Source organism: Dicentrarchus labrax, unplaced genomic scaffold (assembly GCF_905237075.1).
Source record: "Dicentrarchus labrax unplaced genomic scaffold, dlabrax2021, whole genome shotgun sequence".
In the NCBI taxonomy this organism is placed as follows: Eukaryota; Metazoa; Chordata; class Actinopteri; family Moronidae; genus Dicentrarchus; species Dicentrarchus labrax.
The window spans coordinates 19,115,341-19,143,205 of NW_026136706.1; the positions used below are offsets into that span (position 1 = coordinate 19,115,341).

General features: G+C 37.4%; 1 protein-coding gene across 1 annotated transcript; it reads left to right on the forward strand.

Moving 5' to 3' along the window:
• On the forward strand, positions 1-27,836 carry uxs1 (UDP-glucuronate decarboxylase 1). The gene is made up of 15 exons (XM_051404868.1): positions 1-826; positions 2,546-2,573; positions 4,030-4,075; positions 5,663-5,706; positions 7,642-7,702; positions 8,514-8,694; positions 12,666-12,770; positions 13,612-13,671; positions 14,310-14,431; positions 18,911-19,030; positions 19,457-19,500; positions 25,767-25,827; positions 25,938-25,995; positions 26,625-26,728; positions 27,047-27,836. The coding sequence occupies exons 1-15, from the start codon at positions 736-738 to the stop codon at positions 27,176-27,178; spliced, it is 1,257 nt and encodes a 418-aa protein (XP_051260828.1). The 5' UTR covers positions 1-735; the 3' UTR covers positions 27,179-27,836.
• The last annotated feature ends 29 nt before the right edge of the window (positions 27,837-27,865 follow it).

Sequence of the window (27,865 nt, forward strand, 5' to 3'; positions counted from 1 at the left end):
CCATGAATAATCGCTCACATCTATCCCTCGGCCCAACTGAGAGCAGCAAACTACGACATGTGTGCATTTTGTGCGCGGTTTAAAATGAGCCGCTGTTTTATTCTCCCGGTACTTACCTGAATATAAATGTGTGGCAGGAGTCGCGTCTGTCGTTTTTCAGCCGTCAACAGAAGAAAAGTTACGCTGTCACTTCAGTAGCTTGTTCGCTAGCTGTAGCGCAATGCTAATGTGGTGCTAACGGCTAACCACTGGGCTTCACAGTGAGACTTGTTTCTGAGGCGTCGCCGCAATTCGTAAACGCATCCATAAGATATCAGTTTACGTGAGACTGAGCGTGTGTTTCTGCTATTATAACTGTTTTCGTTTAATTTGAGGGTTAAATGGCGTTGATAATGAAGTTCACATGTTAGTTGTGAGTGTTGACAGTCCACAGTGTCGCTTCCCACCTGATACGGTTCGCTACCTGTGTGTGTGTGTGTGTGTGTGTGTATCCTGCTAGCCACGTAAACTGCTCCTGCTCGGTGTGGACGTAGCAGGGGCAGCTAGCTCGCCTGTCCTGTCAAGCCAGTCCCATTTTATATGAATTAGGGGAACCAAGTGATTGTCAGTCTGCTTGATAAACAACAATACAAACCAGAGGACCGAACTCCGCCTATAGGACGTGAACAATTGTGAATCAAAATGCTATAGCTGGACTTGAACGTGTTGGTTTCCTGGTCCTGTTGCATTGAGCGGATGATGAAGCGGGTCATCTGGCTGATATCAGGATTAAACAGAAGAATGATGAAGCTACTTTTTGCCCTCGCTTTGATCGCCTACATTGCCTGTAAGTACATCTTTCTCTGCTGTTTACACTGACATCATTCCTGTGACTTTTGTATAACCATGACAACCAAACTGTGAACTCGTTTGAGGAGTTTGAACTGTCAGCAGCGTACTGTTTGGTGGCCAGGCCCCCTCAGTTTATATATTGTACCTTGTAAGACTTGGACGACTGGTTGGACATGTGTGATAAAACTAAGTCCTCCTTCTGGATAATTCACAGTTGAAGCAGTCAGGCTCAACATGAAGTAAAAATGCGTTGTATTGAGATGTATACAGCATTATCTTATTGTCAATGTTGTTTTATTTTCATTAGAGCAGAGAGAGAGTTGGATTTTCTAAATGTATCATCTATAGAAAGTAAAGTAGTCATTGTTTCCCAAAGGTTAAATCAGTGAGATTTAGTTTTAAGACAATCAACAGAAGATTCATCATCTACAAGTTCATGAAATTATGCCAAACACATGTAACTTATATCTTGATGTATAATTGTCACTGTTTTCTGACATTTTAAAGAGAATTATTAATTCATTAATCTAACAATTCCTGTGCTTTCGATGGGAGTTAATTCCCAAAAAGAGGGTGAAAACAGCACAAGTATGACATATTGGTGCAAACCTTCCAAATCTAATTACTTTGTTAAACAGTGTCCTTTTACATTTGTGATTGGCTTGTATTTGCACAAATGTTCTGTCTGCTTTGCTGCGCACAGTGGTTGTTTTGAGGATTGTGTTGTGGATGCCAAATGAACATGGTGTCTGTAAAGCCCATGATGTCATCTATTGTGCCTATCAGGTGGTACGCCAACTGGGTTTTCACATATTTTACCCAGTTGATTTATATTTATGAAACTTGTTTTATTGACTGAATATGGAAGATATTTATAATAAGCTGAGCTCATGTGTTTATTTCATCCTCATCCTGGGTGGGTATGTTATCTCGTAATGCTCATGACATTTTGTCTGTGGCATTGTGGCTGGCAGGGCTGTAGTCAACAAGCCCAATGATGTGAATACAACCTGAAGAGCAAACACATATGCAGACACTATTCAGCCAGCATGCATTCAATCATTTGTTATTGTTTTAATTTTTTTTAGATAAGGCTTAAGTGGAAAAAAGCAACTCCCAGGGCCATGCTGTCCACTAAGGAGAGTGTGAAAGGGGAGAAGGGAGAGACATGAGGGGATGTGTGCCAGGCAACACTTTAGAGGAGGGGGTGAGGCGAGGTCGTTTTCTGGACTGACATATAATGCTCAGTGAACAATGGAGTTAAATTTGACTCAAACTTAATGGTATGTGGGTGTATTCAGCTGCACTAATGCACGTTTTTAAAAGGAATTTGAAAAGTCTTTATTGATCTGATAGTCAGTGAAGATTAAATTACACAAACTTGGAAGGTCAGAGGAAATAACTAGATCATTGTACACAAAAGACAGGATATTATCCAGCTTGGCTTTTCATACTAATCCATTTGAAAATAGTCAGTTTTTATAGATCACTATGACAATTGTAATGATTTAAAGCTCAGTAATTTACAATCCACTTGTGGAACAGTATAGTAGTTGGAGCTGAGGGAAATGAAGATAGCTGCAGCTTCTTTCCTTACATGGCTCTCAGTGTTGCTCTCTATCTTTATTAGGCAGACTGGTATTGCTGAATATGGCTCTACTGTATATACATACACTTTGAACTCATGATGCAGTTTTCTCTTTCTCTCTTTCAGCTGTCTGGGCAACACATACGAACATGAGGTAGAGTAATTAATTTCTATATTAACTAACTGATTTTGTATAAAATATTTTCCATGTTCCATGGTAACTAAATGGTTTTTTATGCAAGGGCAAATTAAAGGCGATTGCTCATTAACTAGTATATTCTGTGAAAAAAAATCACACATCAAATAATGTAGTCTAATACTATCCTTTATACCTTCTGTATCATTATTTCATCTGCAAATTAATAGTGCCAAATATGCAAGGGTGGAAAAAAATATAAATATCCATCTTTTTTTAAATGGGTAAATGTCAATGTGCAAAACTCTTTAATCAGTCACCAAGCACTGGCACCCACATTGCGCACCTCTATGAGGTCATATTTTGAGTCGTCATTTTAGTAGTCTAATGAGGTTTGTTATACAACATGATGAGCGTGTTCTTTATCAGCATGATGAACCACTGTACTCCTTAATGTTGTGTAATTGTACCCATTTAATTAAGCAGTCCTGACAAGTGCATGCGGTGCTGACAGAAAATCATTAGTTTTCCTGATGACAAACGCTTTTCATTGTGCAAAATGCAGGATTTTACTGTCATGGATATTCTCTGTTCATAAAATGTTAAATTGACACTCAATTATTTTATCGTTCTACTCATTTTATAATTGGACCAGACCCATTCTGTCTTGAACACTTGGTTCCCATAGTGGATTTATTACTGATCTGGCACTGTACTTCAATAAGACTGTCTCTTACGTGTGTGTATATATATATATATATATATATATATATTCATTCATTACGTGGCACAACACAGCTTCTTTCTCTGTGATAGCTGAGCTGTGACAGCCACAATGGGGTTGAGATAGTGAAAAACGAAAAATGTGTGAATCCTTCTCAAAGATGACAGCTGCACTGACACTATTTATTCAAGGGTCAAAATATTCAATATTGTCGAGGATAATGTGTCATTTCTATGTGAGAGGCAAAAGTGCCATGTCAGAACCAGATATGTAAATACAATCAACTGATGTTTTTCTATAGTTAAACTAAAGTTTTCTTCTGTGTCTAAAAATCACAGCTTTATTGTTTTTCTCTGCTTTGAAATGCTGTGAGAATTTATGCAAGGCTTTTGCTGATTAAGTGTATGATGATTATCTAAGATGATCTTGAACCTATCTTGTAGTAAACCAGTGAGTGGGACTGTGGGATTTAAGCCTAACTGATTGAGGTATTTAAATTTCTGAATTAAAACAAAAAACACACACAACAAACGTTCCTGGTTGGTTTATCCATAAATAATAATCAGAAAATTGCATTTATCAAGATATACATTGTCTTATCCTGATAGAGGATTTTATTCTATCCCACTGTTATTGGATGGGTGGGGGTGGTGGGTCTCCTCATTTCAAGCTATTTTCTCTGGCCTTGTGTTAATGGCTGCCACCATCTTATTCCCCTGTCTCCACATCTTTATCTTTCCCTCATCATAGATCAATACAAGAACATGGAGAGATGATCGAGCAGAGAATTGATGAAGTGAGTTTAATCCAAAAGCTGTTTTCACCCTCTTAACATTTTATCTTTTACAGGTCTTAGGAGCTTTATGTTATCAGCTATCTGCTTCTTGTGTACGTTATTACACATTTACTAAAATACACTATTGTAAAGACAAATACATGTGAAGACATTCTATTGATTTACATTAATTAGCCTAATCTAGATTTTTGAGCACGTCCAAAACATCCAGTGCAACCTGGCCTGAATCACTTCAGTTCAATTTTAGCATCACCCAGACCCATCACAAACCTGATAAAAAGCTGAATTCCTAAAGAATTATTAATTAATTAATATTAATAAAATAAATGATAAAATGTTTTATGCTGTGGAAAATCCTTGTTATACCTTAGATTTCAGTGTTTCCTCTAGGATTTTTTTTAGCAGTGGGGGCAGGCCCGTCCGAACAACCCCCACCCCGTCCCGCCCCCATTTCGAACCCGCAGCCCCCCAAAACAACATAGAGGAAACACTGTGATTTGCACGCTGCTAACACATTTCAGGTCCCTGCAAAGAATAATCTTGTTCTATAAAATTTAAATTCATCCTGAGTTAAGCAATTAGCTGTTTAGGCTAATAACAAAATCTAGATAAATCAGAAGTACACAGCAGAGGGCTGTAGGCAATTTTGTAATTTTTCAACAAGCAAATGATAGAAGCTGAAGTGAAGCTGACTTAATGCGTATTCTTTCTTTATTTTTTAACATGTTTATTTTGTTTCTGTTTATTTGTTCATAGTTGAGAGCTTTATGTGAATCTTTCTGCATAGTATACGGAAAATAACTTTCACACCTTAAAAAAAGTCTGTTTCTCCCGGTTTTTATGGTTCATTTTGTCATTTGGTAGCTAGCCATGGTCGTTTTCAGATAAATTAATGTTAGCAAATATGTTACCCGAGTTTTGTTTACATACCTTAGCTAATACTGTGAAGTAAGGAATTTATATTAAAAAAACTCTTTTTCTAAGCTGATTATGGAAATTGTTAATGAATGAGGCATCTCATTTCCTTCACTGTTGAGTTGCACATGCGCAATACTGGTTGGACAGGATGTACTGCCTTGGTAACACACGGCGCCAATAGATTTTCTTCTGATTTTACATAATAATAATAATAATGATAAAGAATATAGTTTGCAAATGGACCTGTTAATTTATTTACCCCTAGAAGTTATGAAAAAAATGAAAAAAGGTTTTACATCTGTGTTCCTCTACATAAATTTAACGGAAGAAAGATATATCCTCAATTACTATATAACAGTATTTTTTAGATGATAACTTTGTTGATGTTGATGAAATAACTTACATCTATTCATTTTCCATCTGTGCGTATTTAGGCTCTAAAAGGGTTGAACATGGATTTCCACACAGTATCCACAGCTTGAAAAAAGAACATTTAATAGAAAATAAAAAAAAGGCCTTGGCCTTGAATCTTAAATTTAATAGACAAATGTCTTAGATGTTTTCTCTTGCCTGCTTTAGGCAGCAAAGTTGGGAAACATACACCCACAATACACCGACATTGATTTTGGTTCTCATCTCACGTTTCTCTCACTTTTCATCTCAATTTAGGCTGTGGGTCCTCTTAGAGAGAAGATTCGTGATCTGGAACAAAGGTGTGTATCCATTTTTAATGCACACATACGTACACATACACATGCTCAAAATAAGTAAGAGGAAAGTGTTGTTTGCAGACTTGTGACCACTAACAATTAGTATCTCTTCTCACTCTCAAAACTGATATATTTTCTAATTTGTAGTGCCAACTCAGTACTCAGTGAAAGGTTCACTGAGTGGCAATTGACTGCACTCCTATTTATTGGACCCAGTTTTAAAAGGAATGTTGGTAATTGTTTTCCCCAAAATAATCAAATTTTCATTCAAAACCAAACAATTAGAGCCACTTGTTGATTGTAGATTGTCCCTACTGTTTGCTGCTTTCCATAAAGCTGCAATATGCCACAGGATTTCAAGACCCTATTAATTCAGTGAACACTATATCCATGTGATCCTTACATGGATATACAGTACAAGCTGCAGAGTGCTGCAGGTAGACTGTGTAGAACAGGTACAGGCTTATCACAGGCTTATGTTATTCTGTTCTGTTGCAGCTACTGATGCCAAACACATTTGAGACATGTTTGACGCCTTGAATGTATATGAGGATAAGAGTTCTTGGAAACTGGCAACATCTCTCAATTATCAATTAATCCAAACCTCTAAAATTGATAAATATTTGTACTGTAGTCAAAACAAATGCGATCTTTAGGGATATCCCAATCAAAGATCAGTGTTTGGGGCCTGAACCACACTCTTCAGGCTGCTGCCAATGCAACAAAACCCCCTTGAGCAAAAAGCCAAAACTAGTAATTTAGTGTTTAGTATTATTATTATAATGTAGTACGTGCAAAAGATGTACAGAGGATGAAAATGAACAACAGGATGTAGTTCTGCACCGAAGGAACAAACACTGGAGGTTATATATATTATGTAGGAAAATACAGGTATCAGATTGGGACTTGATATTAGCAGATACTCAATATTTAATGATTCGGGTTGGATTTGGGGACAGAAAAACTTGATTGGGACATCCCTAGTAATGTTAAAATAAAGTTAAAAAGTAGGGATGCACCGTATATTCGGCCACCGAAAATTTTCGTCCAAAACGAAAATGTTTGGGAAATTTTCTAATTTATCACCGAAACAACACAGCCGAGTCAGAAAGTTGTGATGATGCAAACAAAAACCGCGGCCAGCACACGCTTGTCTGGATAAGTGTCAACATGTCTGCGGTGTGGACATATTTCAATATATCTGAGTAAGACCCACGGATAGTGATTTACAAAACGTGTAATGCTGTAAATTTCAAGAGGGGGTGCATCTGCAAAGAGTTTCTCCACGTTGGGTTTAATTTATCACCTGAAATCCAAATATCCTGATTGCCATTCTGAATATGAGAAGAATGTGGCACAGAAAAGGAAAATCAATCCGAGCATGCCCACTCTGTCTGTGGCGGACATTTTGAAAAGGCAAGAAAGTTTTCCAGTGATGGTGCCAAGGCAAAGGGCATTACACAAAAAATGATGGAATTCATTACCTTAGATGATCAGCCATTCTTTGTCGTAGAGGATATGGGATTAATATTTTCATACTTTTGTAATTGATTTATTCTTTGAATTGCAATGCCTTGATTTTAGTGAGGTTAGTACACAGTCATAGCCATAAATGCAATGGTTGCATTTTTGTTTTTCAGTTTCGGCCAAGAATTTTCATTTCGGTGCATCCCCATTAAAAAGGTATTAGATTAATTATTAAAAAAAGATGCACTAAGATACCATATTGCTTCAGTGCTGCTAACTCAGGCAAAGCAGTTCACTTATGGTGAACGTTAAGACTAGAGAGAAGAGTAACAATGCAGTAAAGCCCATTTATTTATTCTTAAAGAACTGGATTTACAGTTAGCTCATAGATATTGTTGTTCTGTTTTGCTACGTCCTTGCTTTTTCTTTCCTATGATCGTCACTAAATAGTTTGTATTTTCTCTCTCTCAGTTTTTCTCAGAAATACCCACCTGTGAAATTCCTGTCAGAAAAGGATCGGAAGAGAATTTTGGTATGCGACAAACACACTATTTCAAATAACCACATTCACAGTAACTATTATACTGAAGCCATAACCCTGAGTTGAATTATTATTATTATATTATTGTTTAGCTGTGGTAACAATGTGGCTCTATGGATGGCAAGGTCGGTCGGTCTGTCTGTTTGCCACATTGGTCCAGACTTCAATATCTCATCATCTACTGGATGGATTGATACACATTTTGTACAGATTTTTGTGGTTCCGTGACAATGAATTCTTCTGTCTTTTGTGTTGCTCTGACTTTTCATCAAGTGCTGCCATTAGGTTAACTATTTAGGTTTTGAGTGAAATGTCTCCACAACTGTCTGATGGGTTGAATTGTAATTGACGGACTGAACCATCACAATTATTGCTTTAGAAACATTTTCCACAGAAGTCACAGGTCATATTACAGGTGTAAATAATAAATTGAATGATGGCTAAATTTCATTTAACTGCTTCAGTTTCAAGGTCCTGGTATTGTAAATGTGACTCACCGTCACACTGTCTTGACTTACTGGGACATTGGATCATTGTAAATGTTATTAACACCTGTGCTTTTATTACTATGAGGAATCAGACTGTTTGCTGTGAAAGAGGTCTATTGATTCAGACTTCACTGTTGCCTATGGACTGAGTAAATGAACACAAAACAAACACTTACCCCATTTTGTTTTGTACATGCTAAAAGGGAGTGTTTTATTGGTCTTTTGAGAAATTAACCCTCAGAAGGACACTCAGGAAGTGTTATTGCTAAAATATCTTTTACTGATGTTATCATACATGTGTATTCTTTCACTAGATTACTGGTGGGGCTGGTTTTGTGGGTTCCCACCTTACTGACAAGCTGATGATGGACGGCCATGAGGTGACTGTGGTGGACAACTTCTTCACAGGAAGGAAAAGAAATGTGGAGCACTGGATTGGCCACGAAAACTTTGAGCTGATCAATCATGATGTGGTGGAGCCTCTGTATATTGAGGGTAAGTGAGAGAGTAATTGTGAGAGATGATGACGTTTTTACTTGCTGTTGGGATCTAAGTTGGACCAGCTTGGGCAGAGTACTGCTACTATAATGTAGAGGTGGGCGATATATATCGTTTGTGATAATATCGTCATTGTTGTTTTGACGATGTGCAAATTTCCATTATCGAGTATTTAAATTACTTCGACAAAAACAATGAAACGCCCGCGGAAACTCCTCACATCCATTAATACACGGTGCAGCAGCGCTCTCTACAGCATGGCAGGATTCAGTCACACAACTAGTGGGCCTACGTGATCACATGACGTGATCATGTCACCTCTATCATCCTCCTAAAGTTTGCAGGGCGATGGAGAAAAATGCAAACACCTCCAGTCCCTGAAGCTACCGGTACTTCAGATGATTTAGTGCCGAGACGTGGGTCCTATGGGCTTCAGCGTTCAGAGCGCTAAGCGCCTTCAGCGGTAAAAAGATGTCAGCAGAGACGGGTTTTTTTTAGCGCAGCGCTCAGAGCGCTTCAAGTTGAAATCTGTTCAACTTTTAACACCACTGGGCGCTTGGAAAATGAGTTTTTGAGCTCTCTCAGCGCTGTAAACGCGTTTGGTGGACACAAGTCCAGCTCAGACAATTCTAATCACATTTTAAAGGATATCGACTGATTATCGTTATCGCCAAAATCCCAAAAAATATTGAGATATTATTTTTTGCCCACATCGCGCACCCCTACTATAATGACAAAATAACCAATCTATGCACAGCTATGCAACAAGCACAACAAACAAATAAAGGTTGTAGGCTGCTAGTCGGAAGTTTTTACTGGAACCAATTGTAAAACGACAACTAAAAATGACGAGGCGTTCAAGTTTTACTAGGGCTGCACAATTAACCAAAATACAATTGAAATCACAATGTGGCCAAGTACAATATCCAAATAGCAGAAGATGCAATTTTTTGACAAAGGTAAAATGTGTGACAAAACAGCATTATAATGATGTGCAGCTCTTCCGTATTACCCATTACACTTATAAATATCAATATGGACTGAAAACCCTAGTCTCGTGTTTTAGCTTTTCAGAAACAATGATAAAAAAGCTCTTAGAAATTACATTGAAATTTAGTAGAACAGAAGCAAACACAGAAATGGTTGAGGACCCTGACTTTCCATTAGAAATGCAATTATAATATATAATTATATGGATTTAAAAAAAAATCCATTTGTTTAATTGATATAATTGTTTGGATTTATGATAATATGGTTCAAATAGAAAAGCGCAGTCCCATGAAACAATAATACACTATTTTTTAATTCTTTTTTTGTTTTCTACTGTAAGAGAAAATAACAGGCATACCTGTAGAGTTCAATGTTAGCCAATAGCAATAAATCCTACTGTAGTGAAGATTACAGGGTTCTGTTTATGTTGGATTTCATTATATTGTACATTGTATATGCTGTAATTGTATTTAGTAGTATATAGTATTTATAGAGGCAGCTTAGTGTCAGTTTCAGACTTGGAGTTATTGACAGTTTTAAGGATTTTTTCTTTCACCCTGCGCTTTGCTGTCACAGTGTTACATTTCCTGTCTGGAGCATTTGTGGTTGCACATACAGTCAAGTAAAAAGCGATCAGGAACACCATTTCTCACAAACATGGCAGAGAAATTGGCTTGCAAAGCAGGTGTTTTTTCTTAACTTACTACCCCCAGTTCTCAGTTAGCTTTCTCGTATGTGTGATGCTATGAATTTAAATTACTGCTGAAAGCTGTCAGTAATCCACTCACTTGAGCTTGATCGTGTCAAACACCTTTAATAATGTGCTGCCTATTTACCTTGAGAGGGTAATCCATAATGCCTATATCTTCATTGATCTCGATTATTTTTCCATTGATATCATAGTGTTGCTCCTCATTGTACTTCGGTTCAGAAAAGAAGAAAAACAAATTCCAGGTCTCCTCTTCTGAAAAATGTTTGCCAAAGCAGTCATTAAATGTCATTCAATTGTAGAAATGACTCTGTGCATACAGCAGTATTATCTAATGTAACTAATGGCCTTTCTTTCATGTAGCCTTTGACACAGCACATGGAATCTGTTGCTTATTGTTATAGGCTGTCAGGACAAGCTAAAGATAGAAATAGACCCAGGTTTAGCTCATAGTTGGAAAGCTGATTTGAAACTGTTTCCATTTCTCTATTTATCCTCTCTGGACGACAGTCTGTGTTTCTGATATGGTCACCTCACAATACAATTTATCAGTGGGTGCTCACAATTGCCCGTGAGTACCACAAAATCAGTGCCTACGATGCTAGGAATATTCAAATCCAAGTGTTTTTTGATCAATGCATAGTTTATTTAATATATATATATATATATATATATATAAAGCCTGATCCGTTTCTGATCTAAATAGGGCTGTTAGTGTTTTTTGTTTGTTTCATGGCCACTGTCACATAGGGAAGGGGAGGGTGAAGTGAGGGAGCTGCAGTCTGCAACTACACCACTAGATATCACTAAATCCCACATGCTGGACCTTTGAATCTAGTCACTGTTCTCTAAAGTGCTGCATTTAACATAGTCTGGCATGCCAGCTGCTTACGCACACAAAGACTAGCTGAAGACACAACAGCAGCAGCATCAAATCGTAAATATGCATGGGTTACACAGGCACCAGAAGATAAGCCAAGTCCCTGACTCTAGTGAACACAATAGCAGTGTATACCACTCTTATGTTCCTCCCTGTATTATCATAAATTCTCACTGCTTAGAGTGCCATACAACTGGCTGTGATGTTACTGAATAAATGTTAAAACAGGGGAAGATTAGATATATTGGAGGGGTTTGCATTGAAAAAGAATTGAATGTGTAGGATTCAGTGCCATCTAGCGGTGAAGTTGCAGATTGCCACAATTTGAATACAGGTGTGTGTAGGAGAAACTACAATGGCAGCGAAACTCACGAAAGGCCCTATCCGTTCTGGGCTACTGTAGAAACAGTTCAACATGGCAGACTTCATGGAAGGCAACCTGTGGCGTCTTTAGATTAAAAACTGCTCCAAAGTAATGAAAACCATTCTTTCAGGTGATTTTCCACTAATCCAATTTCTGGCAATAGATCCTCCTAAATCTTACACACTAGACCTTTTAATTTGAAAGTACTTGCCAACTCCATGAAAATTACTTGGTCACTCCATGATGCCCCATGACTGTCGATAGAATTATGTCCATGCATTTGGTAGATAAAAGAAAACAGAAATAAAAACTTAATAATAAGTGAATAATAGATTTCTTCAAAAAAAACTTTGGGACATGAAGTGATGTCAGTTTCTCTGTATTTTAGGGAGGAAATGAAGTATTCCAATACATAGAAATGTTGAGAGAGAAGATGGAATAAGCTATGAAAGTAAAAATGTCATGAGTCAAGAATCAAGAGGTCAAGTCTTCAATAGGTGATGGCATTCAGCTTGAAAAGGGAAGAATGGAATTAAGTGGTTGAGAAAATGGGAATATGATGAGCTCTGGCGAATGGGTCAGAGATGGTTGAGGCTTTGAAGACCTACAAGGCGATTAGATCTTGTCAAAGCTAAGTGCATATAAGCTTATTTGTAACTATGTAACAAATTTATGTGAGCTGCTGAAATTCAAATTCATTCAATCACAATAAATGTGTAGAAGTATAGATATAATTTGCTTCCCTCAGTAGTGGACATTAGTTGCAACAGACAGACACATTTTTGTCTGACTCATACTCTATCATACATAATCTATTATCAGCTTTTTTTTCTTCTTTTTTTTCTTCCCAGCCTTAAATATCCAGCCCTGTTATGCTGCACCGTAGACATCCAAGGCTGGCTATCAGTAAAAGCATAAAGTGCAAGGTTCCAAAAAGCTAGAAACCAAAACAAAGGAAATACATTTTACTGAAACAGATGTGCGTTTGAAGGTGACATGATTTATGTTTCTCCTGCTCTTCACAGTGGATCAGATCTATCACCTGGCATCGCCGGCCTCTCCTCCCAACTACATGTACAATCCCATCAAAACACTCAAGACCAACACTATTGGCACTCTTAACATGCTTGGTGAGTACATAAAGTCCATGCTGCTGACTAGGATAAGTCTCGAAAAAGGAACTTTATATGACCACTTTTGTTAACGCTTCAAAGTCTGAAATGAATCCCATACCCTTAACGCAGTGAATTTGTTTTATTAAATGTGCTTCTTGTTACGCTTTCTTAAGAGCAATGTATCATTTCTAATACAACAAAAAGAAAGAACAGTTAAGTAACTCACAATGTACAATGAATGAACTGTTTTCAAGTTGAGATTCTTCAGTTCTTTTAGATTTGGTCGATACAAATGTGTTTTCATTCATTGTTTTTCTTTAAATTGTAGTGCGGGACAAAAGAGGAAACAGAAAAACTACAATACTTATTTATTCTCCCACATTACATGTTTGAAACTTTGATTCATGCCGACTGCTTACAGTCTAAATATCCAGCAAAATACTTCATGCTTTAAATGAGAGTCAAAACCTAATTTATTTTTATATTGTCCGGGTTCTGTCAGACAGTTCAAAATTAGGCAGGAGAATCCTATATTCAATAAAAAATTAAACTGATGAAAAGAGCATCTCCTGTGGATGAGTAAAAAATGAAATCTGTATTCCATTAAATTAAATAAATTAAAGGGCTTTATCTGTATTGTACTGACAAAGCTCTGTATGAATATTAACATATTAGATTATATTCAAGACATTGTAATGGAAGACAGAAAGTCAATGCACTGTGTTTTTATCAAAGACAAGTTTTATAGTGTGTGCAACCTTGGCAGCAGGTTTAGTACGTGCTCTCACTTCTTTCTAATTGGTGTGATGTCAGAGTTGTAAAAGAAGCCTTTTCTCACTGTGATGTTCTTTCCAAGGTCTGGCCAAACGTGTGGGCGCCAGACTTCTCCTGGCTTCTACTTCCGAGGTTTATGGAGGTAAGAAAGATGTCTCCCATTCATGTTAAGTGTTTAAAGTGGACTACGTAGATAAACAAATTGAATTGGTGCTGCTTCTGCTTTTCAAATGAGCAGGATACTCATTGGACCAGTTGAACAGAATTTTATTTCTACGAACCATTGTTAAAAAAAAAAAATACCTAAGTAACCACATTGCAAGACTCTAGATGGATATTTTCTGTTTCCACACACTGATTATCAATCAATACTAAAATAACAAAAACTATATTTCTTAATACTTCTAAAAGGCTCTTTGCAGGTCTCAATTTAGCAGCACAACATGAATGTTTTAGAGGCAGCATGTATGATAAATTACTTTCTAGAATCCCTCTGGTCTGACAGCATAAAATGAAATATTTGTGCCAAACAATCCCAGAGAGAGTTAGAAATGACAGAAGAGAAAACCAATCAATATACATAATTGAACCTAGTGTGCCAGCTCAGTGATCCATTAGAGTATTGTACAAATTAAGGTGTTTGTGTCTGTTGAGTGTTTAAACCACAGCAGACGTCATTCTGAAAGATGGGAAGAATGCTCCTCCAAATCAACGTCGTCTGTGCAGAACAATGAAACCTAAAAATGTGTCTGAAATGTTTCTCAAATTTCTGTGTTCCAGATCCAGAGGTGCACCCACAAAATGAGGAGTACTGGGGGCACGTGAACCCAATTGGTCCTCGAGCATGCTACGATGAGGGGAAACGTGTAGCAGAGACTATGTGTTATGCCTACATGAAACAGGTATAATCAGAAAAATTAAAAACATTGATATATATGCAAGACTGCAAATGTAGCCATCAACAAAAACTACAATTACAAATAAAAATAAAGAAAAATAGTTAAGTAATTCCACTTTTTCTCAATAACTGGTGACTGGTAAACTGTCACTGCTCTATCAATGTTTTTGTTAGTCTTGCAAATGTGATAATCTCTGCTATATTATATCAGTAGATGTTATACAAAACCTCTATAATTCTTTGTGCAAAAACAAAATGTGGTTGATTTCTAGGATTTCTTGATTGTAATATAATAATATAAAATGTAGTACTCCACACATGTCTAAGCCTGAGGTTGCAAAGAGAGGAATTTATGGATGTTAGGATTGAAAATTGCCACCAGTATCTGAAGTGAACCTTTTTGGTCAACACCTGTTTTGTTCTAGATCTATAAAATGTTACTAACAAGAAAATATATTTATTTTATCAGAATACTAAAATAGGATGTGTAACTGTGCCCCTTATTTCAGCAGACTTGAACAGTAATAGAAAATACAAATGAAGAAAAATTCACAACATACTTCAAGCGCGATATCAGTAAAAAGCTCTTGAAAATGTGTTTCCTTAGACATCCTAATGTTGTTGAGACTTTTTGATTTTTTCCTGTTATGACTTGATTGACACCAGCCTTTGATGATCAGATATGATTAACTTCTCTTGCCTTTCCCTCAGGCAGGTGATATTTATTTATCTGCCTCGTCTCCTGCTCCTCCTCAGCTGCTCATTATTTTTTTCACACCTACTGGGAGAATTCTTGGAAATGGACGGCTTTTAATATCCAACTGTCAGTCGTTTAGGCACAGGGACAAGAATATCAAACATTAAATCTACTACCCAGTCATGTAATCAAAATGCATTAACATTTAAAAACCGATGAGTGTAGGTTATGCAGTGGATGAAAGAGCATGTGTTTCCTGCTCCCCAGACAGATGGCAAACATTAAACACGTGGAAAACTGTGTGGAAGGTGACTTCTGATTGCAAGTTGATATGATGCATTTGACCATTTTTTATGACGTACAAGACAAGCATACACTGCTGTGTTTAAAACACTGTTTCATATCATTGAGGGGCCTCCTTGATTTTATTAGAAGTGCAATGTGCAGGGAGGAGTGTCTTTTGGATTTTATCGATGCCAATTTTGGCACTGTTTTTGAAACTGAAACCATTTTTACTTGGGACAGAGAGGCTGAAAATAGATGTTTACAAGTTACAAGTAAAGTAAACTTAAGTAACACTAGTATAGGAGATCTATAACCTCTAGGGAGTGAAGAGCAGCCTGTGTTGTGAGTGTGTGTATATATGTACGATCGTGTTTGTGTGATCTACTCTGGTGAATGCCTGTCAAGGTTTCACGTGGCAGGTGTACAGGAAAAACAATAAGCCTTTTTTTTTTTTTCCTTCCAAACAGAGCTTCTCTTGATAAAAGCAGTGACTGTCAGTATATGTGCAAATGTAGATGCTTCAAAAACATGTAACACATCAGATTTAATTAAGCACAGCAGAGGGCTGTTTCATTTGACAGCAAGAAGACCATTGGACCAACACAGCTAGCTACTGTAGCAAATGTTAGCACTAGTGTTTTAACTGATGCTGGTGTTGTTACTTCCTGAAACTGATAACTATGGAATATTATAATGTGTCGCTTTAAATCACATTATTCGGTGCAACAGAACCGCCTGCCAACATTGAACATCAAACCAGGGAAGTGGACAGGCTGCACATATTTTCTCATTAGTTTTCCAAACTGCTCACACCCTTGTGACATTCTTTGACTCGCGCACAGATAGCGTACATATACACAGGTTTAAAACACAACCACAGACTATACTTGAATATTTTCCACTTTAATCTAATTTAGTTGATTGCATTGTTGAATGAGGCCTTATATATGTTCTTAACGTTTACTATTATTTCAAATCACCCACTGGGCTCTGCACTTACCTGTTTTTTTTAAAGGGCCCTTGTGCCACTCAGTTAGAACATTTTTTAATGCAATACTGTAATATTCATGCATTTTAAAACATTCAGTACACAGTATTGACATGAGAGAGGGGCACACTGACTTTACTGAGACGTCTTCGAATTATTTAGTAATTGGAATCCAATAAAGGACAGGGGTGCATTGTGCTTCACAAATACATTTATTTTCACTATATTTTTTAATAAGTCCGTTCAGTATCAAATCCAAAACCATTCAAATCCCTTATGGAACTGATTTAGGTTTATTTCAACATTGGAAAGTAAGCTCAGAGAATCCAGAAGAGATTTTCTCTGAACTAATACAGAAAATAACTCTCAGTATATTGTTTCTACAATCATGGCTTTCTTGTTCATATCTCCCTCCACATATTTCCATTTAAACATCACAGGCACAATAAATATAAAATAAAATAAACAAAAATGTATAAAGCACAACAAAACCCATCTGTGTTGTTGTCATGTCACATTGACGTACATATATGCTCTAAAGAAACGTCCTTGTCGTTTATTCCTCCATGTAGTTCCCTGAAATGGTTTAAAAGCCCTATGGTCTGGTTATTACCATGACATCTTGTCTTTGTATCCTATAAACAGAGTGTGTGTGTGTGTGTGTGTGTGTGTGTGTGTGTGTGTGTGTGTGTGTGTGTGTGTGTGTGTGTGTGTGTGTGTGTGTGTGTGTGTGTGTGTGTGTGTGTGTGTGTGTGTGTGTGTGTGTATTAAGAATTTATTGAACCTATGTGGTTGCCTATTAGAATATTTAACCAGTCACAGATCATTAGACACTATAACACAGATGTACAGGATTTAAATGGAAAACAGCACCACACATTCCTCTGTTAAATAAAAGTAGTGGCGGCAATAGGATTATAATTGCTGGAGAACGTTTGAGTTTAAATTTAAAATTTTTTTTTTATTCAAACTGACTTTTTACACTGCTTTCAGTTGATTCCTCTCTCTGATTATTCTGAGTTTTGGTGTTTAATTAAGTTACACTCCATCTTTTACATTTACAGGGGATATATGCGCGCACACACACACACACACACACACACACACACACACACACACACACACACACACACTTACCTTTTGAGACCTCGTCATCATGTTGTCCTCATTCTGTCCTTGTTCTTCTACTGAATATATTTGCAGGTTGTGTCCATTGAATTTCATGTTCCACATGCTCAAGGCACAGTTCTACATAATTTTCATGTTTTTATTCATTTTATGACCTATATCACATTTGAAGTATTTTTTATTGAAAAATTGTTGGAGAGTGTGTAAGGAGAGCCTAGTGTCATACTCACGTGTACACGTGTCAATTGCCACAAGGCTTGCATCTTTCTAGTCAGTCCAAACTGCTAAGCCTGTCACCATGGTTGAAGGGTCTACTTGCTCATTGTAATCCCACACAGTAAAATGTTAAACCGGTAGTGTGGAAATACTATGGATTCAAAACTAAAGAACAACAAGGAGATGAGGTTACTGTCTTGGGTGTTGTTTCTTAACAAAATGTAAAGTAAAGTGATTCTAGTATATTGTAGTGCCATTTTAACATGTTTAAGTATATTTTGATGATAATTGGGATAATATTGTGAATCGCAATTATTTTGGCCAGAATAATTGTAACACTAAGTGTTCATATTGCCTCATGTGTAGGTGGAAGTGTCCAACATCCCAAGAGGAAGACATAACTCAGAGTATTTAGCTATTGAACTGATAATAATAAATTGGTTGTTGGTTTTGCTAAGAAATGGGTGATGGAGAAATATCTGGTAAAGGGCTTAATATGTTACTGCATGTTTACTATATACTGTAGCTGGCCTACAGAATAATGCACCACTTTTATTCAGATTTGATAGGGGAGGCTTAAAAATAAAAAGTTAAGAAGTTAAACCTTGTCAGAGATTGCTGTTTGACATGTGATGATGCTGATTCACAGCCTTGTTTTAAGCTAATATTATAAGTGGCATCCATGTCAGACATGTGTCTGGTATATTTTGATGGCAAACAGCAGGAATATCGGACATGCTGCTAATATTTGATCATGAGGGGGCTCCAGGCAGTACGCTGTGTGGGACACTGTAGAAATCGACTTATTTATCTCGACTTGTAATAATTGATTGAGGCCATCCAGATTAGCATAATACCGCTACTAGCTGTCATTTCTTGTATTTCTGAATTATTCATTTATTCATACATAGTATTCCAAGGGTACAAATGACTTATTATTGTGCAGGAATACTTCATAATTCAACATTTTCAAATTTTACCTAAAGGAAAAATTAAGCAGTATATAAACAACATTTTTTTTATAAAAAAAAACATACATACTGTATATATGCAGCATTATTTACAGTAAATAAATATAAAAATGCAAAAATATAAACTGTAAAATCAAGAAAAAACACAGTTCAGAAATGAGTAATGAGTCACCCACTGTCTTGTTTCTTTGCTCACAGGAAGGAGTAGAGGTGAGGGTGGCAAGGATCTTCAACACATTTGGTTCCCGAATGCACATGAATGATGGACGGGTTGTCAGTAACTTCATCCTGCAGGCTCTACAGGGAGAACCTCTAACTGTACGCATTTTAAGTTTGTACTGTTAATGTGCTCTCACCTCATTTATTAGATGCTTGAGACAAACCTACTTTAGGCTGTTTTTTTTCCAGTACTAGCAGTGTAAAGATGTGCACACTGACTTAGCCTCAGAGAGATGGTGATTGATTACTGTTTTTGTATGTTTCTTAAATCATATAAGAGAATATAAAAAAACCTTAAACATGATTTCAACTAAGGAGTCAGACACTTCAGTGTCCCTAATCTGGATACAAGTCTGCTTCATATTGTGACTTATATGAAATATTTTTTTAAATATCAAAAGACACCAATTCCACTTGCTCATAATAAAAAGTATAGTAAAAATGTATTGTTTGACACATGGTAACAGATATTCACCTTTGGTATGTGCATCATGCAGAAAGATAATCAGTTTTCTGTTGTTCTAGGTGTATGGTAGTGGTTCCCAAACAAGAGCCTTTCAGTATGTAAGGTAAGTTTACTAAATTAAACCTGTTCTTATGTCACTGCAATGCTTCATTCTTCTCTTCAATCTGGACCAAAATATTTGTCATAGAAAATGTTTAACTCTACCCACCATTTAGGGAACAATGTAACAATACATTTACAATGAATGAATCATGTTAATATTACATAAATGATAACAATCAAAGTGCAGTGTCATTAAATAGTATGTGTAGTGTTAGTAGTTACTTATAGGTATTTAATTAAATTCGTGGCCACTGAGACAGACCTCAGAGGTATGTGTGGATGTTGATGCTTTCATGGACTCTCATGGAAATTTGCCATAAGGTGGAGGGATACTGCTTTGTATTGGACTTTGGAGTTTATTAGTAAATACCACCATGATATTTATTAAATTAACATCGTTAACATGCGCATTAATTTCTCCCTGGAAGAGCAGGAATACAGTTTGTATATCTGGCAGGTTAAAGGAGTATTGGTTTCTGTGCAGGTGATAATGAGATTAATTTGATCAGTTTGAAGAAGAGAGATCAGAGACACAGAGTATTTGAAGCTCTCTTATCTCTGCGAAACATTCACCTGCTGCCCTATATGACTTTAGTGTTGTGTAAGCAGTGAAAAGCCAAGGTCTTCGGGTAAACTCTCCTTTAAGTGAAAACCTGAAATTACTCTGGTAAACTCACATCCGTAGCCTCCCTTCCCCACAGTCATATCTGCTCATTGTCTGTCAAATTTTAATAATCAAAGTCAGTAGCATTCGGTTACACTTTGCTGTTAATCATTTTTAATGACTTTAATGTAATTAGACCACATGCAGTGCCCATAAACAGTCTTCTCACATGGAATCACATGGACTTATTATTTTTATGTAACTGGGATTTTTTTTCTTCTGACTGATCAACAGAGAAAAATATGAAAACAAATCTCAGCAAATTAATTGACCACAAATATAAAACACGTAGGACCTTCAGAATCAGACATTCAAGGGCAAAAAACGCCATTTGTTCCTCTTCATGGATAGCTGATAGTGAAACTGGGGGTTTTGATCAATTGTGAGGGCCCTGTCATATGTCTCTTATGTACCATACAGTGACATGCTTCCCCAAATCTATTCAAAACACAATATATTGACAGTATAAGTCAAGATTTGTGTGATATGAACAGCTTTGTACAGAGATTTAGCTTCATTAAGGGGAACCAGAAGAAAATGAACTGATACATTTGTAGAAATGGCAGCTAATCTTTCCTGTGAGACGGATTAGTGACTGATGTTAAAAACTCTTCAGAAATGTGTGGATTTCCCTTTATACAGAGGGCTCGAGGAATGGATATTATTTTCCCTAGAGTTTTGTGTCACATATTTTACACTTGTTGTTCCTATTGCAATGTGTTGGTCCGAGTTTTCATGCAGCCTGCTTATTTGCACTTTTAGAAAAAGTCGACTTTGAAGTTTTATCACATGGAAAATGTTTATATTTGTGTCCTACTGCTTCAATGCTCACCAGCTCAAAACAGCCACAACCTTTCAATCTCCTATGGAGAACTCATACCCTTTAAGCCCATTACCTTTTGATCTGGCCATAGAGCCACTACAAATTGCATTCCCGTAGCTGCAAGGATACTTCCGGGATTTGGAGGAAGGGAGTCGAACGTCAAGTGTCCCTTCATGTGGACGATCTTTTGCTTTTCATATCAACTACAGATTCCTCCCAACTCCCTATGCTGTCATTACTCACCCAATTCAGCTAGGCTCAGTTATATCATACTACATGTGGAAGGGCTACCTTCTGTAAGTAATACAATCCGTACAAGCTTATCAAGTCATAAAACATTACAACCCACTCACACTTTGGCAATAACAAGTGATTAATGCATACTAACATAATACCAAAATTGCTTCAGAATCTTACTTGTGCCACCTTAAACAGCCAACGGTGTTATTATTAATGATTAAGAATGTAATACAATTTTTCTTGACAGCAAAATCTATAATGACTTGAGTGAACTTTGGACAAAATTATCAGTTTCTTACATAGTGAAAATTCCAACATGTTTTAGTTAAATGAGGAGTGTTTCTTTGAAATCACACTTTCCGATAACCATGTCTGTTTGCTGTGGGCTTTCCGAGTGCTATTAGGGCTAGTAAATATCAGGTTGGAATAATTTTGGGAAACAGGCTTATAGTAAAGGTGTGAGAGGAAAAGATAACGGGCTGCTTTAAAACAAAATTTAAATCATGCAGTGTTTACAGTCTCTTAAATAACCAAGTAGAGATTCTGTGAAAACATGCAGTTTTCAAGGTTTCAGTACAGCACAGTATTTATTGAGTGAAATGCAGTTGTAAACCCTCTGTGCTATACAAAAAAAAGGTATAAAAAAGACTAGGATGAAAAATTTGTAAAACAAGACCATATGAAGAGATCATGTGCAAAAGAGAAAAAAAGCTATTCTTATAATGAATAAACCAACACCAGTTTGACTGATATTGTTGAACAGTTGTTCAGCCCACTGCATATGCACATTAGTGTACCCCGCCCCCGTGGTCCCATGGACTTCATGTGGCCCCTGGGACAAATTAACAGCAGGTTCTGTTTCATAGCATTTGTTTATATATGCTAGATATGCAATTTTGTGTCAGGCCTGGTATTTTTGTTTGCAAATTGAAAATGCACATTAAAGCAGGTGGATGGAAACACACTTTGATTCTGGGCCACGCAGGTTCCATGCTTGTTTTTGATGTGACCAGTCAAGATGCTTTTCTCCAGCCATAGCTTCTGTTGAGCAATACAACCCTGTAAACTTTGACCAGTTTCCTGTGGCGTGTCTACTAAGGCCTGCAGCAGTTGGACTAGCCCCTCTGTCAGGACATGTCTTCTTTGCGACTTGCATGTTGCTTTTTCAATTTGAAAACCAGCTTGCTCCTAGAAGGACAGTTGATGGTATTGTTTCTGAGTATCAGTCAAAATAGTTGCCATTCTTGCTATCTTCCCCTCTAGTGTACTTGAATGAGTTGCTGGTGACCTTGGCGTAATTGTTAGTCTTTGTTTAAAACAGCTAATTTTCTGTTTCATGCATTCTTACCATTAACTGCCTACTGAGGCCTTGGTTGAAACGACAAATCTGTATGGAGGCCAGATTGACAAAAGAAGAAACAAAATGCTGTCTCGGATAACTCTTCCTTTTAGGATTCTTTTAATTGCTCCTCTGTATAAAGCTTACAAAAACAGCTGTAGGAATTAGAAATTGGCAACTATGAGTCATTAACGTTCCTGGCGTCTACAATCTACAGTTCTCTAAATGTGATGAGAATATTCACAAAAGCCAGACAGGGGTTATTGTTTTTAGCTTCATCATTACTCAACTGATCCTGGCCCAGTTTCTGTCACATCATTGTTGTTTCCCAGCCATTCCAAAGCCAGTCTTCAGCATGTGGTCTTAGACTCCAGTTTCTGTCTATCAAGTTCCACCGCAGGAAAAGGAGGAGAGAGGTTGTCACAGGTCCCACACACTAACACTACCTGGAGAGATGTTAGAAATGCATTGCAGCAAACTTATTCTACTGCAACAAGTGCTTCTCTAAACCCATTCACTTCATGAGTAATATAGATATAGATATACACAATAGAGCCTCCTGTGTGTTAAGGACTTTTATGCAGTAGTGTTTACAGTGACTTCATATTAATGTGACATTTTTATTGAGATACCCAGTGTAACAGTGAAATGAGATATATGGTAAAGTGAATACATTCCATTAAGTAGATCTAGTCTAATAGTCTAATGTTAAAACGAGTTTCCCATAATTATATATTTTCCATCCCCCTTCTTTAGTGCCACTGTTCTGTCACTTTTGTGAGTAATGCTGAGAGAGGCAGAGTAATAAGTTATATTACATTAGGAAGATGAGAGAAGTTGTTTTTCACTCTGTCCTTCAGGGCCTGAGTTCTGCTCTTCTTATTTAATGGATGTTGGTTGCACTAAAATCAATGTTCCTTTTGCTGTGATAGGTCAAGAATATTGATAAGTGAGGTATGTTGGAGAGAAAAGGTGATTCAGCCTTCTTCTAGAACTAGGAGAGGTATTATGGTTTTCTCTCTGATGAAAAGTGAGTCAGTTATATTCACCATAAATCTATTGACCCCTTAGTACTGCCATTGTTGATGGTTTATCCAGGTCAGGGACATGGTGGAAACTGGGCAGGCAGAACAATTCAGCCTGCCTGTTACTCTTTGGCATGTAATCCTAAAGGAACCCTATGAAATGTTTGACCAGGGCTGTTAGAGTTTTTATGAGTGTGTCAGTTGTTTTGTTTTGTCACGATTCACATCCTACCAGTGGTTTCAAAATATTCCCTTGATGGACAAACATAGCCATGTGCCAAGGCAGTGAGGAAGAAGACTGTTATCAAGCATATAAACAAACAAGGATGTAAACCAAAAAAAAGCCTTGCAAATGTTATTTTTTATTAGGAAGGGAATGCATTCACCTTAACTAAAATAGATGAATTCAGATGCTACAAAATCTTGTCAAGATTACAACATGACATCTGTCATGCTAGAATCCATAATTTTAAACTATCCCTTTTACTACTTATTTGTACTAAACATTTTTGTTCTTGTATTCGTATGCATACATACAGTCTAATACAGCCATGTATTAAATACTATTAATGAACATAAAGGTCATAATGTTCAGTTTTTGTTCAAATGTTTTATGGAGTATTTTACTTTAGGATCATTTTGGATAAGGATAGGTGTTACCTCACAGATATGAATGGGATGGACATAACAAATATGAATATATCATGTATAAATGCATGAATGCAAATTTGACATTTGGGAGAATGTAGAGCTGACTGATATTGTTGCTTAAGATGATATTTTTTATAGTAAACCTGCAACCACTATTCCCTGACCTGTGGTAGGTGAGGTAGCCCGTCACATCATTATATCTGTTTGCATGTGCCTGCTAACGTCGAGGTCTAATTCATATTGACAGAATTGTACTAATGAAGTAAGTGTGTGTGTGTGTGTGTGTGTGTGTGTGTGTGTGTGTGTGTGTGTGTGTGTGTGTGTGTGTGTGTGTGTGTGTGTGTGTGTGTGTGTGTGTGTGTGTGTGTGTGTGTGTGTGTGTGTGTGTGTGTGTGTGTGTGTGTGTGTGTGTGCGCCACATGTGGTTCAAACGCTGGGAAAACAAGGCCAGATGGAATATTTAATTAGTGTTTATTTAGATTTCTCCACCAGGCTATAATTACGGAGTATATGTATCATCAGTCATTTACGAATGTTGTTGTAAAAATGAAGGTCTAAAAACAAAGATTTATGAAAATGATTTCATAATTATTATTTTAAGTTTTAGCCATGCTACTAACATGGCTCTAAGGATGACAGACATTTGTAGACTTACGGTCCCCAGAGGATGAGTCTTACTGGCTTTCATATCTTCTGACTGCACCAACATGAGGTTTACACTTTTTGCTTTTAGTGACATGTCTTAACAACTATTGGATGAATTTTCAAATTTAGAGACATTCATGTTCCAATTTATAATGAATTGCAATACCTTTGGTGATCCCTTGGTTTAATGTGTCCAATACTGTTGTTTATGTCCAAATACCCCCTAAACTAATGCCAGCTCATCTGCCTTAGCTATATTTTGTTAGTATTAATAAGCAAATGTTAGCATGCTACCATTTTAAACTAAGGTGAACATGGAGGGAAATTTACCTGCTAAAGATCAGCATGTTAGCATTGTAATTGTGAGCATGTTAGCATGCTGAGATTAGCATTTGAGCTCAAAACAGCACTGTGCATTTGTACAGCTCCACTGATCACCTGGCATGGTTGCAGACTCTTAGCCCTGTTTGGCTCTTGTAGTGATGTATGTATGCCCTTGAATTATTGTTGTGGTTTATGTTCATTTGTGGTGCGATGTAAACCCAGCGATGTATAGTTGTGTGCATGACACAATAAACCGTTAAGTTTTCTAACTAGCAACACTGTAAGAAAATGTAAGAGGGTTTATAGTGTTGAGCTGGAGAAAATAAAAAGTCTACATGGTGAAGCTGACCTGCCTCACCTGGCCTTGGAACGTTTTGTTCCACTATGATGATGTTCTAAACACAAAAGCAATATAGAAACAATTGTGTCCCTACGTCAGCTGGTAAACTTCTAATATGTTATTCATAGAATATACAGTCCATAATATTCTCTTAAACACATCTCTGTGGGGAAAGTTCAATCTCTCTTCTGCTTTTGTGTCTAAATTGTTGTCCAGCGATCTGGTGAATGGCCTTGTGTTGTTGATGAACAGCAACATCAGCAGTCCAGTCAATCTGGTGAGTTCATCATACTCAGCTGTTTGACACATTTGAAATAGAAAACAAATTCCACATAGGCAAACAATTTGTCTCCTGATGTGACCGAAGTTTATGAAATCTATTTGCAGGGGAACCCAGAGGAACACACCATATTGGAGTTCGCTCAACTCATCAAAAGTCTCGTCGGTCAGTCTTCAAGATACTTTTCATTCTATTAATCTGTACAAACTCTTGACCTTTGTCATACATCGCAATCCTTGCCTGCTTATCTCTTACTCTCCCTCTCCCACTTTACTTTTGTAATAAATATTCATAGGTATAATCATAGGTAAATTCTACACACTGTTCCTTTAAGGCGGAGTTATGCTTCTGTGTCATAGTAGTCCTGGCATAGAAATGGATCCATTTCCTAGTGTAGCATTTAACATCTTTATTGTTGTAGCAAAGGATGTGTCCTATGTTATCAGGCCGTACGTTTTGTTTATTATACTGCTTATACTACTCTAATGAATAATCTCTACCAACATCAGAAACATGTCGGAGAAAAAGAAAGCAGCTTAACTGAACAATCACAGCTGTGGTGGGTTAATCTGACATCTCCATAGCCAGAACATGTAGTCACATTTTTGCACATTAGCTCCAGTAGTAGAGTTAGTGCACCTACACATGAAGCCACCACAACATTGTGACACAGAGGCATCAGTCTGCGGTGACTCATCTCATCAGCAGCGTTAAAAGCAGAAGTAAGGAGAAGAATAACCGTATGTCCTTCTCTCTGTACACTTGTGACTGTCCATGAACACACACACACGCAGTGAGCCGAAGTCAGATCCAGTTCCTTCCAGAGGCACAGGATGACCCACAGAGGAGAAGACCCGACATCCGGAAAGCCAAGATGATGCTTGGCTGGGAGCCGGTGGTATGTGTGACGCACGACAGACTCTCTTCTCAAATGGTCAGCTTCTCACACACTGTCCTGCAAACCTACTGCAACAGTGCTGCAACCAGTAACACCAACTGATCAGGGTCTGGTCATGATAATGGGCATTCAAAGCCGTCATTATTGGCGAGCTAAATGAGTAAAAGCATTACATTGTTCAGCTGTGTTTGGAGAGCAGCCTCCATCAGTAACTCATCATTAACAGTAGACAACCTGACTGCCTTATATATTAACAGCTAATATCTGACATCTTATCCTGTCAGTGTATCGTCAGTGTGTTGTGTCCTGTGTTGACAGGTGCCCCTGGAGGAAGGCTTGAACAAAACTATCCAATACTTCAGCAGGGAACTAGAGCACCAGGCCAACAACCAGTACATCCCAAAACCTAAAGCCGCCCGCATGAAGAAAGGAAGACCCAGACACAACTGAAGTGTGGTTGACCACCACAGACTCAAAACACAGAAGGATGTTAAGACTCCTCCGAGGACCCTTGAAGACTCATTCTCTCTGAAATACACTGTTTGAGTAGGGCACTCTGGGATATGGTGTCTTTTTTTGAGAAGCAGAGAAAAACGTTCTCTTTAAAAAAAAAAAAAGGACAGTGTTGCTTTGCATTGGAGTTGCAGCTGCACTGCGGGGTAAGGGCTTCCTCGCTGAAGCTTGAATGGACAAGCCTGAATCAAAAACAGAAATTTGAGGCAAGAAATCTTTGAAACCCAGCCTGCCTTTTTTTGTTTTGGCGAATTTGTGCTTTTGCTATTTAAACGGCAGACATGACAGTCTGGCAAACGGCTCGTACTGTGCATCAGTGCTTCGTGTTTATTTTATCAGTTTCATGGTGTTTTGTCTCCGGAGGTGAGCTACCTGACTTTGTTTTTCCACTGGATGTTTTGTCCTCTTACTCAGTGGTGTGCCAGCAACCTGTTGGCTGTTCATGCAGAGCACTGCAGGACTGGCAAATCTTCTAGAAAGACTGTTACAGCATCACTACTCGTTTATCATTGTGTTCTACTTTGTGAAATCTCATGTCAGGATGTCCATTATCAATTTCAAATGAAGATGTTATTTTAATAAAATATTTCCAATATTCTGTGTATGATATAATTGATAATTGTG

What these genes read in the sequence shown, in the direction of transcription:
- uxs1 (XM_051404868.1), top strand. Translation starts at nt 736, where the DNA reads ATGATGAAGCGGGTCATCTGGCTGATATCAGGATTAAACAGAAGAATG. An exon ending in GGAGCCTCTGTATATTGAGG is followed by an intron (nt 8,695 to 12,665) that starts GTAAGTGAGAGA and finishes TGCTCTTCACAG; the next exon opens with TGGATCAGATCTATCACCTG. An exon ending in TCAGCAGTCCAGTCAATCTG is followed by an intron (nt 25,828 to 25,937) that starts GTGAGTTCATCA and finishes ATCTATTTGCAG; the next exon opens with GGGAACCCAGAGGAACACAC.